This window comes from Euprymna scolopes, chromosome 9 (assembly GCF_053919585.1).
Source record: "Euprymna scolopes isolate OS-2025 chromosome 9, ASM5391958v1, whole genome shotgun sequence".
NCBI lineage: Eukaryota > Metazoa > Mollusca > Cephalopoda > Sepiida > Sepiolidae > Euprymna > Euprymna scolopes.
Window position 1 is genome coordinate 39958472 of NC_136490.1, and position 15718 is coordinate 39974189.

A 15718-nucleotide genomic window follows, 5' to 3' on the forward strand; every position below is an offset into this window, starting at 1 on the left:
AGAATCTAACCAATGCGAGAACTCTAATGCAAAAAGCCTTTGGCGGACATACAAACGTTTGCGCCTATTTTTCCATTTATATATTAGATTGAAAAGTGCTCAGTCATTTTACCGGAAATGACGTCATTTCTCTTTAACTTAATTGACCAAATGTCAGCTGAGTCTTAGACTTCCACTGGTATCATGTAACCCAGTGCTAGCTGCCTCATGGTCGGGTCGTCGGCGACTAAACTGGCTTCCCTGCCCGGGGTAATCTGGGTGAGGAGGGTGTGGGGACACCCAGCAGGACCAAAAACAAGATCTCTCAAAGTTCAGATGAGCTTCTTATGAGCCAACGGCCATCTCCTGCAGCCAGAGTCGGTACCAATGTATCGACCTTGTCTTTCCTTGGGTTCTACCAGCTCTGGTCAAGTTCCACTCGTGCTGCTTGGGCAACGCACGAGTTTCTTCGCCCAGGCTCTCGCAATGGTGGAAGATAGTTATCTCGCAATTACTTATAACGTCACCAACTAATTTCGGAAGAACCCCCCCCCCCCCATCCGATTTTGTTTTATATCATAAGTTGCTTAAAACGTGATTAGTTAAAGTTCAGAATAAAATCACGCTTTCTCTTAACGGTTAATTTAAAAAAAAAAAAAAATCTTCTGAACGCTATTAAAAGTTAAATTCTTCACTAGTTTGGAGACGGAATGCGTTGTTGTGATAAGTGATTTTTTTCTCTACTAATTCGCACTTTTTATTTTAAGATTCAAATATTAATAACTACATTTTATTTCAGTATTTAATTTATGTATTTCTGTTGTATTAAATGCTAGCTTCTTTTTTTTTTTTTTTTTTTTTTTTTCTCGTCCATAAATGTTTATTTATCTACCGAGTTTATTGCAAAAATAGATTACCTAATTGTACTCATATTTAGTTCGTGGGAGGGGAATCTATCACCATACTTTCCCTTAAACAGGTCCGTTGGACTTTTATTAAGTACAATACTTAATAGTTATTTTTATTTTATTTATTTATTTATTTATTTATTTTTTTTTTTTTTTTAATGGAGAGTAGAAAACGCATTGTGGATGCGTTATCGGCAGCTCCTGTTACTCTCGCTTCTTCTTATTTGTCCCTCAGTCCTCATTTTTTAAATGAGTGATTTTTCTGACAAAGGGAGAAGAAAAAGCTGTTTTCTAGGTTGGCAGTATTTTTGCGCGAACAGTTGGCAGAGTTGGTGGAAATTTTCTGTTTCTATGTCTATCCTTGTAGCCATGTCACTAGTAAGGGTGCTGGAGGTAAACGTTTTGTCTGGGCTGACGTTATCCGCCTGATAGTCAGGGACCCGAACCTTGGATTAACCACTAAGGAGGCTGTCCTATCAGCAGGTGCAAAGTACTGGGGCTGCTGTATTGCCATTTGGTGAATGGAATCTGGACCATGCAGTAGCTTCTGGTGGGGCCTCTCGATGCCATACTAGTGGGTAATTGTTACGGCTTTACCTTATCATTAGCTACAAAAAAAAAAAAAATTCTTCATTTCTTTTTCTCTCTTAGTTTCCCCTCTCTGTCCTGCTCTAAGTAAATCTGTCGACCTAGTCCACAAATTCCAAAATTTCATCATGACAAGTTTCAAGAAAAAATACACGATTAAACCCGGTTCTCCAACTTCCAACGTAGACCCCTACTACCATGTCTCCTTCTCCAACATCAGGGGTCTACGTTCTAACCTTCCAGAGGTTGAAACCCAATTACAGGAGACTAAACCAGACCTTTTATTTTTAAGTGAAACTGGCATTGGACAGGCTATTTCCCTAGATGAGTTTGCAATTACAGGATACTCTAACTTAACTTCTAAATCTGACCCCCAAGATCGCCATGGGCATGGAATATGTGCCTATATTAAAGATAGCTTTCCATGTGGGAGGGACATCTCCAGGGAAGATCCTAACTTACCCTATATGTGCTTCCGGGTTGCTTTAGCTCACACTACTGCATTTATATTTACTCTCTATCGCCCCCACAACAGCGGAGTTACTATCTTTAAAAGCATATCTGAGAAAATTGACCAAGTCCTTTCTACTTATCCTTCAGCTAACATTCACGTATGTGGAGACTTCAATGTTCACAACGTCGAATGGTTGACCCACTCAAACAAGACCGATGATGAGGGGAGGTTCTGTCATGATTTCTCCATTGCCTATGACCTCACTCAGATTGTTCAGGAACCTACCCGTGTGCCCGATAATGACGGCCAGTATGCGAGCCTACTAGACCTTTTTCTCACAACTTGCCCTGAACTATGTTCAGTTTCTGTTCTGTCGCCTCTTGGATCTTCCGACCACTCTGTTGTATCAATTAAGATAAAAATGAAATGTAATAAGTCCCCAGACGTACCACTTCATCGTACAGTATATCGATACACTAAGGCTGACTGGGATAGCTTCCGTACATTTATATCTGATCTACCTCTGCATTCCATGTTTAAAAAGGATGTGTCCTCTATAGTATTAGACCTAACTGAATGGTTAATTGTAGGTATTGACCATTTCATACCCTCTAAAAAGTTTCAGCAAAAACCTAACAGCCAGCCATGGTTCTCTCCAGAATGTGCTGCTGCCATTGCGCACAGAAATCACTTTTTCCACTGCTTCAAACGTAATAGATGTATGGAAACTAAAGCCGTTTTCAGGACTGCCAGCAACCATTGTAAGAAAGTAATAAGGAACGCAAGAGAGTTGTATGCTCAATCTGTTAAGTCCAAAGTAGCTGAGCAGCGGCTTGGTTCCCACCAGTTTTGGCAAATAGCAAACAGAATCCTGAACAGAAGCGTGTGCTCCATCCCAACTATTATCAATGGACCTGAGGTAATCTCGTCAGCATCAGACAAAGCCAAACTCTTTGTCAAGAACTTTGCAGCTAATTCTACCCTTTGCGACCAAGACCGCCAACCCCCAATATTTCCTCCTGTATCAGAAAACACGCTATGTGATATACGTATATCTGTACGTGATGTTGCCAAGCTAATCAAAAACCTTGATTCCAGTAAAGCAACTGGCCCTGATGGTATTCCAATTATAGTACTCAAAAAACTTCAACCTGAACTAGCGCCCATACTTACAAAACTGTTTAAACGTTGTCTTAAGGAGAATAGTTTCCCATCTCCCTGGAAAATCTCATCAGTATGCCCTGTATTTAAGAATTCAGGTGATCGCTCATCCCCCTCTCAGTACAGGCCAATAAGTCTCCTGTGCGTCATGAGTAAGTTGCTAGAATCTGTGTTAAATACAGAAGTAATCAAACATCTCAACAAAAATAACCTTCTTAGTGACACTCAATATGGTTTCCGTTCTGCTAGATCTACAGCAGATGTCCTTACAATTATATCGCATAGGATTAGCAAATCTCTCGACGGTGGCAATCTTTCTAGGGCAATTGCTCTTGACATATCTAAAGCCTTTGATAGGGTATGGCATAAAGGTTTACTTCATAAGATCGCTAGCTATGGTATAGTTGGAAAAGTCTTCTCAATTATTAAATCATTTCTTTCTGATAGGTTCATAAGAGTAGTAGTTGAGGGGCAAAAATCAGAAGCTCACAGTATTAATGCCGGTGTCCCTCAGGGATCCATCCTGGGCCCAACTCTTTTCCTGATCTACATTAATGATCTTCCAAATCATATCCTTACATCATTTGTAGACATTTATGCTGACGACACTACCATTTATGGTACCACATCTAAGACAGTAAACGAGCAAGTACTCTCCAATTCTCTCTCCTCTGATCTTGAGCATGTAGTACAATGGGGAAAGGAGTGGCTGGTTACTTTTAATGCATCTAAAACCAAGCTTCTCTCTTTACATCATCAACATTCTAATCCACATTTGTCATCAATTGAAATGAATGGCTCTCGTCTTCAGGAGGCCTCAAGTTTTGACAAGCTTCTGGGCTTGACCATTACTCCTGATCTTAAATGGAACACGTATATCAAATCTGTTGCCAAGGCCGCTGGAAAAATGGTGGGATCTTTCTATCGATCCAGTAGATATCTCACTGCTGATGCTATTCTCTATCTATATAAGAGCCAGGTACGTCCAAGGATGGAATACTGTTGCCACATCTGGGCAGGAGCTGCTAGAAAAGACTTGTCATGCCTTGATAGAGTTCAAAATAGACTTCGTAGCCTCGTAGGAGATGTCCTTTTCTCCTCCTTACAACCTCTATCTCACAGAAGAGATGTTGCGAGTTTGTCTCTGATGTATCGTTATTTTCATGGAAAGTGTTCAACTGAGCTTCAATCTATGGTCCCCCCTCGCCAAACTTTCACAAGAAACACTCGTCTAGCTGTAAACACTATCAATAATTTCCCCCACTCTTTATCTGTGCCTAAACCTAAACATAGATTCCATGAACAAAGCTTCTTTCTTAGAACTGCACGCCTGTGGAATTGTCTTCCGTTTTCCTGCTTTCCGGCTGACTACAATATGGTTGTGTTCAAGTCTAAAGTAAATAAGTTCTTGATGAGCCGTTCCATATAAGTTATTAAATTTACCAAATTTTCATTACTAATGATTACTATATTGACCAACTTCTACTGTACACTCTTTAACCCTTATCCTTGAGTGGCCTCTGGGCCTTGATAATGTGGTGATGCCTTTGTAAAAAAAAAAAAAAAAAAAAAAAAAAAAAAAAAAAAAAGTTAAAAGTCTGGTCAAATTGACGTCGCGACCAGGCGCTTCAGATCCTCCGCAACGGTGGGAGAGGCTATTTAGCCCCAGTGGGTGGCTACCGCCCGCCTCAAACCAAGCAGTCTCTGGTCAGTAAGGTGCTACCCCGTCATGTCCATCGTTTCGATGGGGTAGTCAGGCAATCATGGACGTAAATCATTCACTTGTTACCAATCACAATTGACCATCTTGGTTGGTATTAGTTCAAATATGATATCTGTACTCTGTTTATGGGTGGGAGGGGAGATTGAATTCTGGGAACAAGATACTACACTTTGATCTCAGCCAAAAGACCAAGTAACTGTAATATACAGTAGTTTCATACCAGACTTTATCGTTGCCTTAAAAAAAAAAAAAATACAGAATATATTTTGTCTTTATTTGTCATATTCCAAAAATCACGTGAGTAGTGTCTGTTTTGTTTTCACAAAGCAATCTCCCTGCAGAGTCATTTTCCAGAAGTAACGTCATTTGTCTTAAAACCAAAAATAGTGTTGATGGTGGTGGGGGAATAAGAGTGATTATGTTGCTATTAAAAATGCTCTAGAGGCCTCCAGGGATTACCAAACCTTCTTTCTTTAGGTGAGGATGGGATGTGAGGAATTAGTGTCTGTTTTGTTGTCACAAGGCAATTCTCCCAAGTTAGTTAAAATGTGATTTGCGTTCATGTCTTCATGGCAGTAATTGCCAAAACTCTTTAAGGTGGCTATGAAGTCACTGGAATGCTGAGAACAGATATTACACTTTGATCTTAGCCAAAAGACCAGGTAACCATATTATATGGTGTAGTTTCCCCCCAAACATTATCTTCTATTAAAAAAAATGCATAAAAAATCTGATATACAACACTGGCAATAGAGGTCATATTACAAAAATCACATGGAAAAACTGCCAATTCAAAAAGAATCACTTAAATTGATCAAGTTACGCTGACTGCTTATTTGTCACATTCCAAAAATCATATAAATAGATTAAGTAATGCTGAGTTCTTAATCATCACATTCCAAAATTCACATATTAATCAAGTAATGCTGAGTGCTTATTTGCCACATTCCCAAATCCTGAAATTCTACCCAAGTAATAAGGTACTTGTATAGTATAGTGCTCATATGAAAAAACAAAGAAAATCTTACTTGTTATGTACATAAAAGTTATCAAAACTGAAAATCATGTTATATATGTTATATATTCAAGTAGTATGACATTTATATAAGAAATAAGGTGTTTCTTAACTATGGCACTCAGATGTAAAAACATAACCAACCTATGACATACGGAAAAGTTAGCATAACAGAAAATGTAAAATCGAGTAGTTTCATTTTTTAATTAGAAATAAGGTACTTGTACAGTATTCTACCCAAGAAATGGGGTACTTGTACAGTATAGTACTCATATAAAAAACAAAGTAAATCCTACCTGTGACCTACAGAAAACTAAAACTGAAAGTCACGTAATATATTTCAGTAGTATGACATTAATATAAGAAATAAAGTGCTTCTTCACTATAGCACACAGATGAAAAACAAACAAACTCTTACCTGTGACATATGGAAAAGTTAGCACAAGAGAAAATTATGTAAAAATCACAGAGTAGTTTCATTTTTAAATTAGAAATAACGTATTGTACAGCACCCTACCTTAAAAATAAAGTACTCGTACAGTATATTAGCCATATAAAAAAAAAACAAAGAAAATCTTGACTGTGATGTACATAAAAGTTACTAAAACCAAAAAGCATGTAATATATTCAAATAGTATGACATTTATCTAAGAAATAAGGTGTTTCTTCACTATAGCAAATGGATAAAAATAATCTTATCCGTGACTTACGGAAAAGTTAGCAAAATAAGAAATTATGTAAAAATCACTGAGTAGTTTCATTTTTAAATTAGAAATAAGGTAGTTGTACAGTATCTTACCCAAGAAATTAGGTACTTGTACAATATAGTACCCATATGAAAAACAAAAAATGTTACGTGTGACGTATTAAAACTCTGTTTATCGTCTTTATTTATCATATTCTAAAAGTCATGTACAAGTATCTAGTACTTCTTTTATGTTTATTTTTCACATTTCAAAAATCACATAAATTGATTAAACCTTCTGTATTTAGGCAGCGGTAGGGGAAGTAGTGTCCGTTTTGTTTTCACAAAGCAATCTCTCAAGCATTATTAATTACTTTTAGTATATAGTTTTAAAATGGGGTTGATATGGAGTCAGTGCCGGAAATGGTTAGGTTGGTTGGTTGGTTGTTTTTGTTTTACAGTATATCAACCCTTTTCAGGTTATTTAATGCCGAATCCGGTGATTTTGAAGAAAAAATTTTAATAGAATATATTTGTTTTTTTGCAAGTCAGTTTCTATTTAACCCATAGTTGGGACCCTAACAGGTACTACCACTCCGGGTCAGAGAGGACCTGGGAGCAATGGCAATTAAAGGGTGGCTCCACACTCCCCAAAGCCCGCAAGCTGGGGCCTCACCATTGGATATAGTTTAAGGTCATATCCAGGACCAGGAAATGGTTAGGAGTTTATGCTCTAAAAATTACGTTTTTACATATATATTTTTAAGAGAGGGAGTCACTTCTGAAAATGGCCGAAGTAGTTTATGATTTGAAAATAACATTTTTTAAAATTATATTTAAAGAGGGGGATATGGAGTCAGTCACGGAAATGGCTGAAGCAGTTTACAATCTCACAATTATTTTATTTCATATATATTTTTTAAAGAGGGGGTATATGAAGTCATTACAGGAAATGGCAGAAGCAGTTCACAATCTCAAAATTTCTTTTATTTTATATACGTTTTTAAGAGGAGGTGGTATATGGAGTCAGTCCTGGAAACAACTAAAGCAGTTTACGATCTTATAGTTACTTTATTTCAAATACATTATTATGATAGGGTGGTTTATGGAGTCAGTCCCGGAAATGTCTGAAGCAGTTTATGACATGAAAATTACGTTATTTCATATATTTTTTAAAGAGTGGGTGTATATATGGAGTCAATCCCAGAAATAGCTAAAGCAGTTTGCAGTCTGAAAAATACTTTATTTTAAATATATTTTAGATGGGGGGGGGGGGAATATTGAGTCAGTCCCGGAAATGGCTAAAGCAGTTTACGTTCTGAAAATGTCTTTATTTCAAATATATTTTTAAGAGTGAGGAGTATACTGAGTCAGTCCTGAGAATGGCTGAAGTTTATGATCTCAAACTTACTTTATTTAATATATATATACATTTAAGAGATGGGTATGTGGAGCCAGTCCCGGAAATAGCTGAAGCAGTTTACGATCTGAAAATTACTTTAGTTCATATATATTTTTAAGAAGGGTGTACATGGAGTTAGTTCCAAAAATGGCTGAAGCAGTTTACAATATGAAAATTACTTTATTTTATATATATACTTTTAAGAAGTGGGGTGTATGGAGTCAGTCCCAGAAATTCCTGAAGCAAACGACAATTTGAAAATCACTTTATGTCATATACATACATAGATTTAAGAGAGGGCTGGTATATGGAGTCAATCCCGAAAATAGCTGAAACAGTTTACGATCTGAAAATTACTCTATATCATACATATTTTTAATATCTTTTCTTTTTAATTTATCTTCATATTATTGTGAAAGTGGGTGGCTTGAACAGAATTACCTTTATTCAAGAATGCCACTGTTTTGTTCTATTTGGAATTGCTTCGGAGCAATAAATATGAGAATGCAGTATTACATTTGAAATGGGTAGCTCCAGTATCTGGATTACATTTTCTCAGCACAGAGAGACGAGAGAGAGAGAGAGAGAGGAATGAGTTGGGCGAAAGATACGAAAAGGTTTACAGATAAATACGATAAAAAAAAGGAGAGGAAAAGAGAGAAATATAAAGATACGGCTTGACAGAGGGGAAGAGATAGAAATTTTAACAAAGATATTACACATAATTTCACTTCTATTTAAATTTATATGACGCCGAGTACTCCTGCTAGTTTATCATATAAATCTCAGTTGTTTGTGCATGTGTTTGTGTGTTCATATGTCCGCTAAAAACTTTCGTCAGCCATATGACTGGGTCGAAACCGGTACCATCTTAAAGAATGACCCCTCAGAAGCATATGTGAAAATTAGAAAAAAAAAAAAGATTAATTCTGTGGTGGTCAACTGGACCATTTCTTGCAGGGAGGGGGCACATTTTTGGCATCACTTTTGCAAGTCACGTACGCGTAGCAAATTGAAAGTATGTTTAAAAACCTTATTTTGCAGTGTTATGAAGTCATAAGTTGTTGTCTGAGGGGCAATAGCATTTGCCATTAACGTTTTTTCTTTCTCTCTTTCGCGTTTCAGGTTTTAGTAAAATTATACATCTAAAACAAAAACAGGTTTAAAGACTCCTAAAATTCATTTAGAATTGTTTGCCAAGAACAGTGGCATAACGAAAGTCTTCAAGAGGTTGAAGACTCAATTCTTAGTACAGATGATACTAAGAATACAATTCCAAATTACTCCAGACTTTTACCCATTTATGGCTGATTAAATGAGAACAAACTACCTCTGTGGATTAAATAAAGGGTTCTGTTTGAAATTATGTACACATTCCAGAGTTCAACAAGATGTACCCGAAGGAGGTTTTGAGGTCACATCGGCTGAAACACCGAGAACAACGTCCAATGATTCAAATAGTACATATGGTAACATTTAAAAGTCACAACTATCAAACGTTCAAAAAATTTGATGTGTGTGAACAGAGGGAAAAGCAAGTATGTAACACATGATGCTATCGAAATCATTGAGTGACGTTTAAAATTTCAAGCATTAAATGATACAAAATGTAGATTTTGTAAAATTTATGAAGAATTAAATTTTTGGTAAATTCCATTTCATTAAGCGTTAGACTGTGATGAAATGTATGAGGACAGAGATGGCATTAAAATTACAATTCACAAATCAGGAATAAAGTTCCGCTACATTGAAGCAATGTTCAACATACATGCATAAAGTAAAAGCACATTTTAAATTCACAGGCCTGGGGACCGCCTGTGAATTTAATATTCCCTTGACACTTTCTCCTTTGGAGGAAGACGGTTTAACCCACCTAGGATGAATGCCATACAAGAAACAATTTTAAAAGTTTATACTCACAAACTAACCAAATAAAATAGAGAATCATACATTATACAAAAAAAAAAAAAAAACAATCTTTCACAAAATTTTAGAAATTATTATTAGGTCCATTTATTTCTTTAAAAAAGAAAATTTTTTTTAGGTTCATAAAAAAAAAAAAAATGTTCAATTCATACAGTCTCAAAAACATAGCCATGACCCTTTAAAAGAAAATATAAACATAATAATAATAACATATATATAATTTTTATTTTCTTTTTGTAAATAAAGTCATATCTTGCTACGATGTGCAGACCGTTTTGATCATTATTGATATCATCAGGCAAGAAAAAATTTTGAAAATTAAAAAAAGTTGACCTTTTTTAAATTTTAGAGAAGGAAATATTTTGCCATATCTGATATGTAGCATGGTTTAAAGATCTTATTATATGAAGTCGAAAAGCCTATACATAAATTAAAAAAAGTTCAACTTTTTTTTAATTTTCAAAATTTTTTCTTGTCTGATTTGATCAATAATGATCGAAACAGTCTGCACATCGTAGCAAGGTATGACTATATTTACATAAAGAAAATAAAAATGATACATTTGCTCTCTTTGATTGAGCACTATCAACGACCCTTGTTGGAATTCAATGATTCTAATCTTTTGAATATTTTCAACCTGGAATATATGTATATATATATTCTCTCTTTCTTAAGTGTTAATCCCAAGATACAATGGGTCCATAATAAAAGATTCCTGTCTCCACTTGGCATAATTACAGGCTTGATCCAGGTGAAAGCTGGTTTTATAGAGATCTTTGTGCAGAATGTCACTCCATATCATCATCGATTGGTTTGTTTCTCAGTGGCTTCTAATGAAAAGGCAAGTTTTGTGATGGTGTCATTCTTGGCCGACAGCAGATATCCTAACCATCTTACCTGTCATTCCCTCATCTTATCCTCAATCAATATGATGCTGTAACACCTTTGTATGCCATTACTATAAATATAGTCGAGCAGTTTATTCCAGACATCCAGTATTCTTCTCTATACTGTTCTACTTAAGAGATCACTGTAGATTAGTGTAGGTGCCAGTTCTTTTAGTTTCCTGATCTAGTATTTCTCTACATATTAAAATTTACTTTAAAAGCCCCCCTTTTTTTTAAGAGACAAATACATTATGAAACTGTGGTCATCACATCTTTTGACACATTCCTGTTTTTCCATGTTACGTTAGTTCAGGATAGTTTGAATTCTTCCATAACAACCTTGGATTCTTCTTACACATAGATTATTTAAAAAAAAAAAAAAAAATCCCTGATTACAAATAATAAAATTTTGATAAAAAAGTTCAACCTTCATTGATAAAATGATTGCAAAATGCATATTATTTGAAATGGATAAAACATGAAATCAAAATGTAAACTTATATTTTTTGTTCATTCAATGATTAATTTGACTATCTAAAAAATTACAATCAGAATTCGTCCATCCTGTGAAAATATTTTGCTTATTTTAAATTTATTTAGTTGCATTATTTATTTGAGGTTGCGTTAAACAAATTACTTTGAATCTTAAAAAATATGTCATTCAGTTACAATTTTTTTCTTTTTTCTTAAACACTGCAAAATTTGTTTCATTTTGAAATATCATATCTTAACTACTTGACCCCCCCCCGAAAATAATGCATTAATATTAAATAAGAAATTCACAAATAAAGCAGATGGCATGACCAAAAATCAAAAACTTGATCTTCAGTCTGAAGTGTTATCTACTGAGCTGTTTGGACTTTCTTTTAAATAGAGCTTAACACATCACAAAATAATTAATGTAATGTCATAGATTTATAATTTACATAATGTTTCAATACATGTATTCAAACAGAATAATAAAAAAATAAATGGGTAAACATTATCAAAAATATTGGAAATTATTTTAGCCACATATTGGCATCATAAGCAATTTGATATACACTAGAATTTTGTCTCTTAGGGTGCATAATTCAATAATTTATAACTAAAACGAATATCCTGATGCATACAAATCCTGCAGTAAACTTTTCTTTCTTTTTTTAAATGAAAAAATTATTTTGAACATAATAAATACACTGCAGAACTTGTCTCATTTCAAAATATCAAATATCTTAACTCCTTTTAAATTAGGAAAATATTGCATTATTAATAAATAAGAAATTAACAATTAAAGCAGATGAAAACCTTGAAATCTTCAGTCTGAATTGCTACTCACCGAGCTATTTGTACTTTCTTATAAATAGAGCTTAAAATATTACCTTAAAATAATTATCGCTTTGATGGGACTTCATAGATTTATTATTTACATGATGTTTCAAAACACGAATTCAAACATGAGCCATAAATAAATAAATGGGCAAACATAATCAATAGCATTGGAAATTATTTAACTGTCTAAAACAATTTTGCATTAACCACATTCACATTAAAAAAAAATAAATTAACATATGCTAGAATTTTAGCCCCATATTTCGATGATTTATAAATAAAGTAAATTCCCTGATACATACAAACCCTGCAGTAAACTTTTCTATGTTTCTTCAAATAAAAAGGTAAATATAAAATAGACTTACTTTCCACCAAAATCGATGTATAAAACTCTTTGCAGTAATTCATATGTAAGCAGTGTGACACCAAATTGTGGAGATGAACGGAAAACACGAGCTTAAAATAAATAAATAAAAAAACGTTAGCATCATTCTGATCTGTAAATTGTTAAATTATAAAGAGAAAGAAAAAAATTAAAAAGAATCACTTGTTTTTTTTTTTTATTTAAATATTTGTTTCTTCTTATAAATAACATTTACATAAGACTGTTCAATATTATGCATGTCTCACTAAAGGAGTAAAATTACAAACAAGCTGATTTTTTTTTTAACCCCACGGGAATCACCACTTATCAAGGCCCGGAGGCCACTTGAGAATAAAGGTTAATGGGTATACATTAGTCAATGTGATTATAGTGTAATAAACATAAGTAGTGGGAATTTTGTAAATTGGATTACTTAGGGGGACGGTTCATCAAGAACTTGTTTACGTTGGACTTGAAGACAATCAGATTGTAGTCAGGTATGCAATTCTAAGAAAGAAGCTTTGTTCATGGAATCTATATTTAGGTTTAGGCACAAATAAAGAGTGTGGGAAATTATTGATAGTGGTTTTGGCTAGACGAGTGTTTCTCGTGAAAGTTTGGTGAGAGGAGCCATACATTGAAGCTCAGCTGAGCACTTGCTATGAAAATGACGATAAAGCAGAGACAAGCTCGCAACGTCTCTTCTGTGGGAAAGAGGTTGTAGGGAAGAGAAAAGGACATCCCCCACTAAACTATAAAGTCTATTTTGAACTCTATCAATGCAGGATAAGCTGCTTCTAGCAGCTCCTGCCCAGATGTGGCAACAATACTCCATCATTGGCCGTACCTGGCTTTTATGTAGGTAGAGAATTGCATCAGGAGTGAGATATCTACTGGAGCGGTAGAAGGATCCCACCATCTTTCCAGCAACCTTGGCAGAAGGAGGAATTTATTAGAGAGAAAAGATTTTTATCACTTCCATTGATGTTAACCGATTTTGGACGTAAACTCTTAACAGAAAAAATATAGGAATCTACTATTATCGAGAAAGTGGAGAGGTAATAGGCCTATAACACACCTCAGATATTGTGCTGCAGTTTGTGCATATAACATTTGCATGTAATGTCTTGATTTTTAATCCTATTAAGGTCAAAATCAGAGGGGGAAAAATTAGTTTATTTTATATAGAGAGAAGATAAAAATCAATAGAACATTAACTCTATAATAATATGTACAAAATCTGCAAGAATGAAAATATCATATTTAAGCATACTTTACAACCGGGCTATGCCGGGCATCTCTGCTAGCTTAGATAAATACTTTTGCAGTTTTAACAAAAGAGTTACAATAAGATTTTTAAAAGACAGTACAAAAATTATGCAAATATTTTTTTAAACAAGAGAAATCACATTTTAATAGTAAAATGTCTTGTTATTTTATGTTTACATTAAGGTCAGTGGCTAATTTGGACATAATTTGACTGTCATCATAATAATATTGTTTACTAATCAAATTTGATTTTATTTAAACAAAAATACTGGATGAATTTGTGTAAATTTTAGTGTACAGCCTTTTTTTTTTTTTAAATCTAATAAATTTTTGTACAATTATAATTTTTTTTTTAAACTCAGGTAAAACAAGATAAATGTCTACAAGATTCAATAAAAATTATAAGTTCAAAAATTGCAACAATAAAAATTATGAATTCAAAAATGAATTGCTCAATTTTTACCTGGGGCTCCTTTCCAGAATGCAGCGCCTCCTTCTTCTCTCCAAATCTTTTTGGCACAGTCGATGACTCCGTTGTATGTTGTTTGTCCAGATCTGGCAGCCACTTGCAATCGAGTTTTGATTACATCAGCAGGAGTTGGAATTGATGCTGCTGGTATACCTGAAATACACACACAGATAAAAGAAAAATATAATAGCAATATATATAAAACACTGTAGTTTTCTGTCCGTTTTCCATAAGTTTTATACCTTTCTCAAGGGATATATGATTACTTGTATTTCTTTCCCCTGATTGGATTTGGACATCTGATCTGGCAACCTCTAGCTACTCACCATTCCACCATCAAACATAAATTCAAGCATAAGTCATAATAAACAATAATTGGTTAAACATTATTAATAGTGTTGGAAATTATTTTCATAGTTCAAAACAATTAATTTTGCTTTAACCACATATTGTATGTAGTTATTTTACAGTTAATTTATCCTCCCAGCCTCACAAAAATTGTGGAGAGAAATTTTGCTAACATGATTAAAAAAAACACCAACAACATAGTTGCTCATTCTTGACGTTTGATATTTTATTCTTTTACTTAATTCCCTCACACGCTCCCAGGTGGCCGGAAGAGGGTGACGTGACAAGGCTTCGAAACAAGTGTGTCCGAACACAATCAGTTCACAAGTTCAAGAAAACTTTCCCTTTACGTCATCATTTCTCATTTTGGCTTCAATGATGTCATATCCTGACACGTAGCTCTAACTCTAATTTTTTTTTTTTTTTTTTTTTACTTCTAATAGAATTTTCTATTCCACTTTTTAATTTAACCTAATGTGGAAAATACCGTCTATAGACTATTTTTACGCGCATGCGCGCGCGCGCACACACACACACACACACACACACACACACACACAGGAATCTAAATATTATTGCAAATACAAGTTCGGCCATATTTCTATTCATTTTGTTACTGTATTCAAACGAAATATGGGTTATTGCAAGAAAAGAATTACTTATGAATTAAAAAGTGACTTACAAAGGGGTTAGGAGTCATATAATGGATAACAGTGCGGATTATGAAATGAGTAAATGACGTTCAAATCAAATTGAATGTATTGCACTCACCTACACTGCTGCTACAGGACAATTGAAAAGTTTATAAACACATTGGATGTAGGTGTGAAACCATATCTGTGACTGTCCGACTACCGTACCCCAGGCACATGTGTTGCGGTCTTTCTCCATCTTTTTTTAGTAACCAACCAAAATTCTCTTCTTGGTGGTTGTTGTGTGTGAAGCCAGTTAACAATTTAGATAATAAGAAAGACAATACAGGCACTGGCATTGCATATTAGATGCCTTTAGACACGGATTTGTACGAGTTATTAGAGTCTTGTCACTAATCTACATCTGAGGTAAGATTGAGTTTAACGCCTCTCACTGCAATCCTTCTCTTTCTGGGTCTGTCGCCATTCTTCAATTGACTGTCAGCATCTCCAGAATACAGAAACTAAATTTCTTAGTATACTTATACACTTCTTACAGTGGGAAGATGCAACACAAGGGTCTGAAAGTGAAATTGA

The 15718-nt window shown here is 34.5% G+C and overlaps 1 protein-coding gene across 6 annotated transcripts in view; it reads right to left on the reverse strand.

Annotated features, from left to right (window-relative positions):
- Positions 1–15718, reverse strand: part of LOC145284509 (electrogenic aspartate/glutamate antiporter SLC25A13, mitochondrial-like) — a 169067-nt gene that overhangs the window by 19054 nt on the left and 134295 nt on the right. For all 6 annotated transcript variants that reach the window (XM_080133392.1, XM_080133394.1, XM_080133393.1 and 3 more), the window contains 2 exons: positions 14136–14294; positions 12405–12495 (listed from right to left, as the gene is read on the reverse strand). In XM_080133392.1, coding sequence (XP_079989518.1) covers positions 12405–12495; positions 14136–14294 — 250 coding nt within the window. The remainder of the gene's footprint in view (positions 1–12404; positions 12496–14135; positions 14295–15718) is intronic.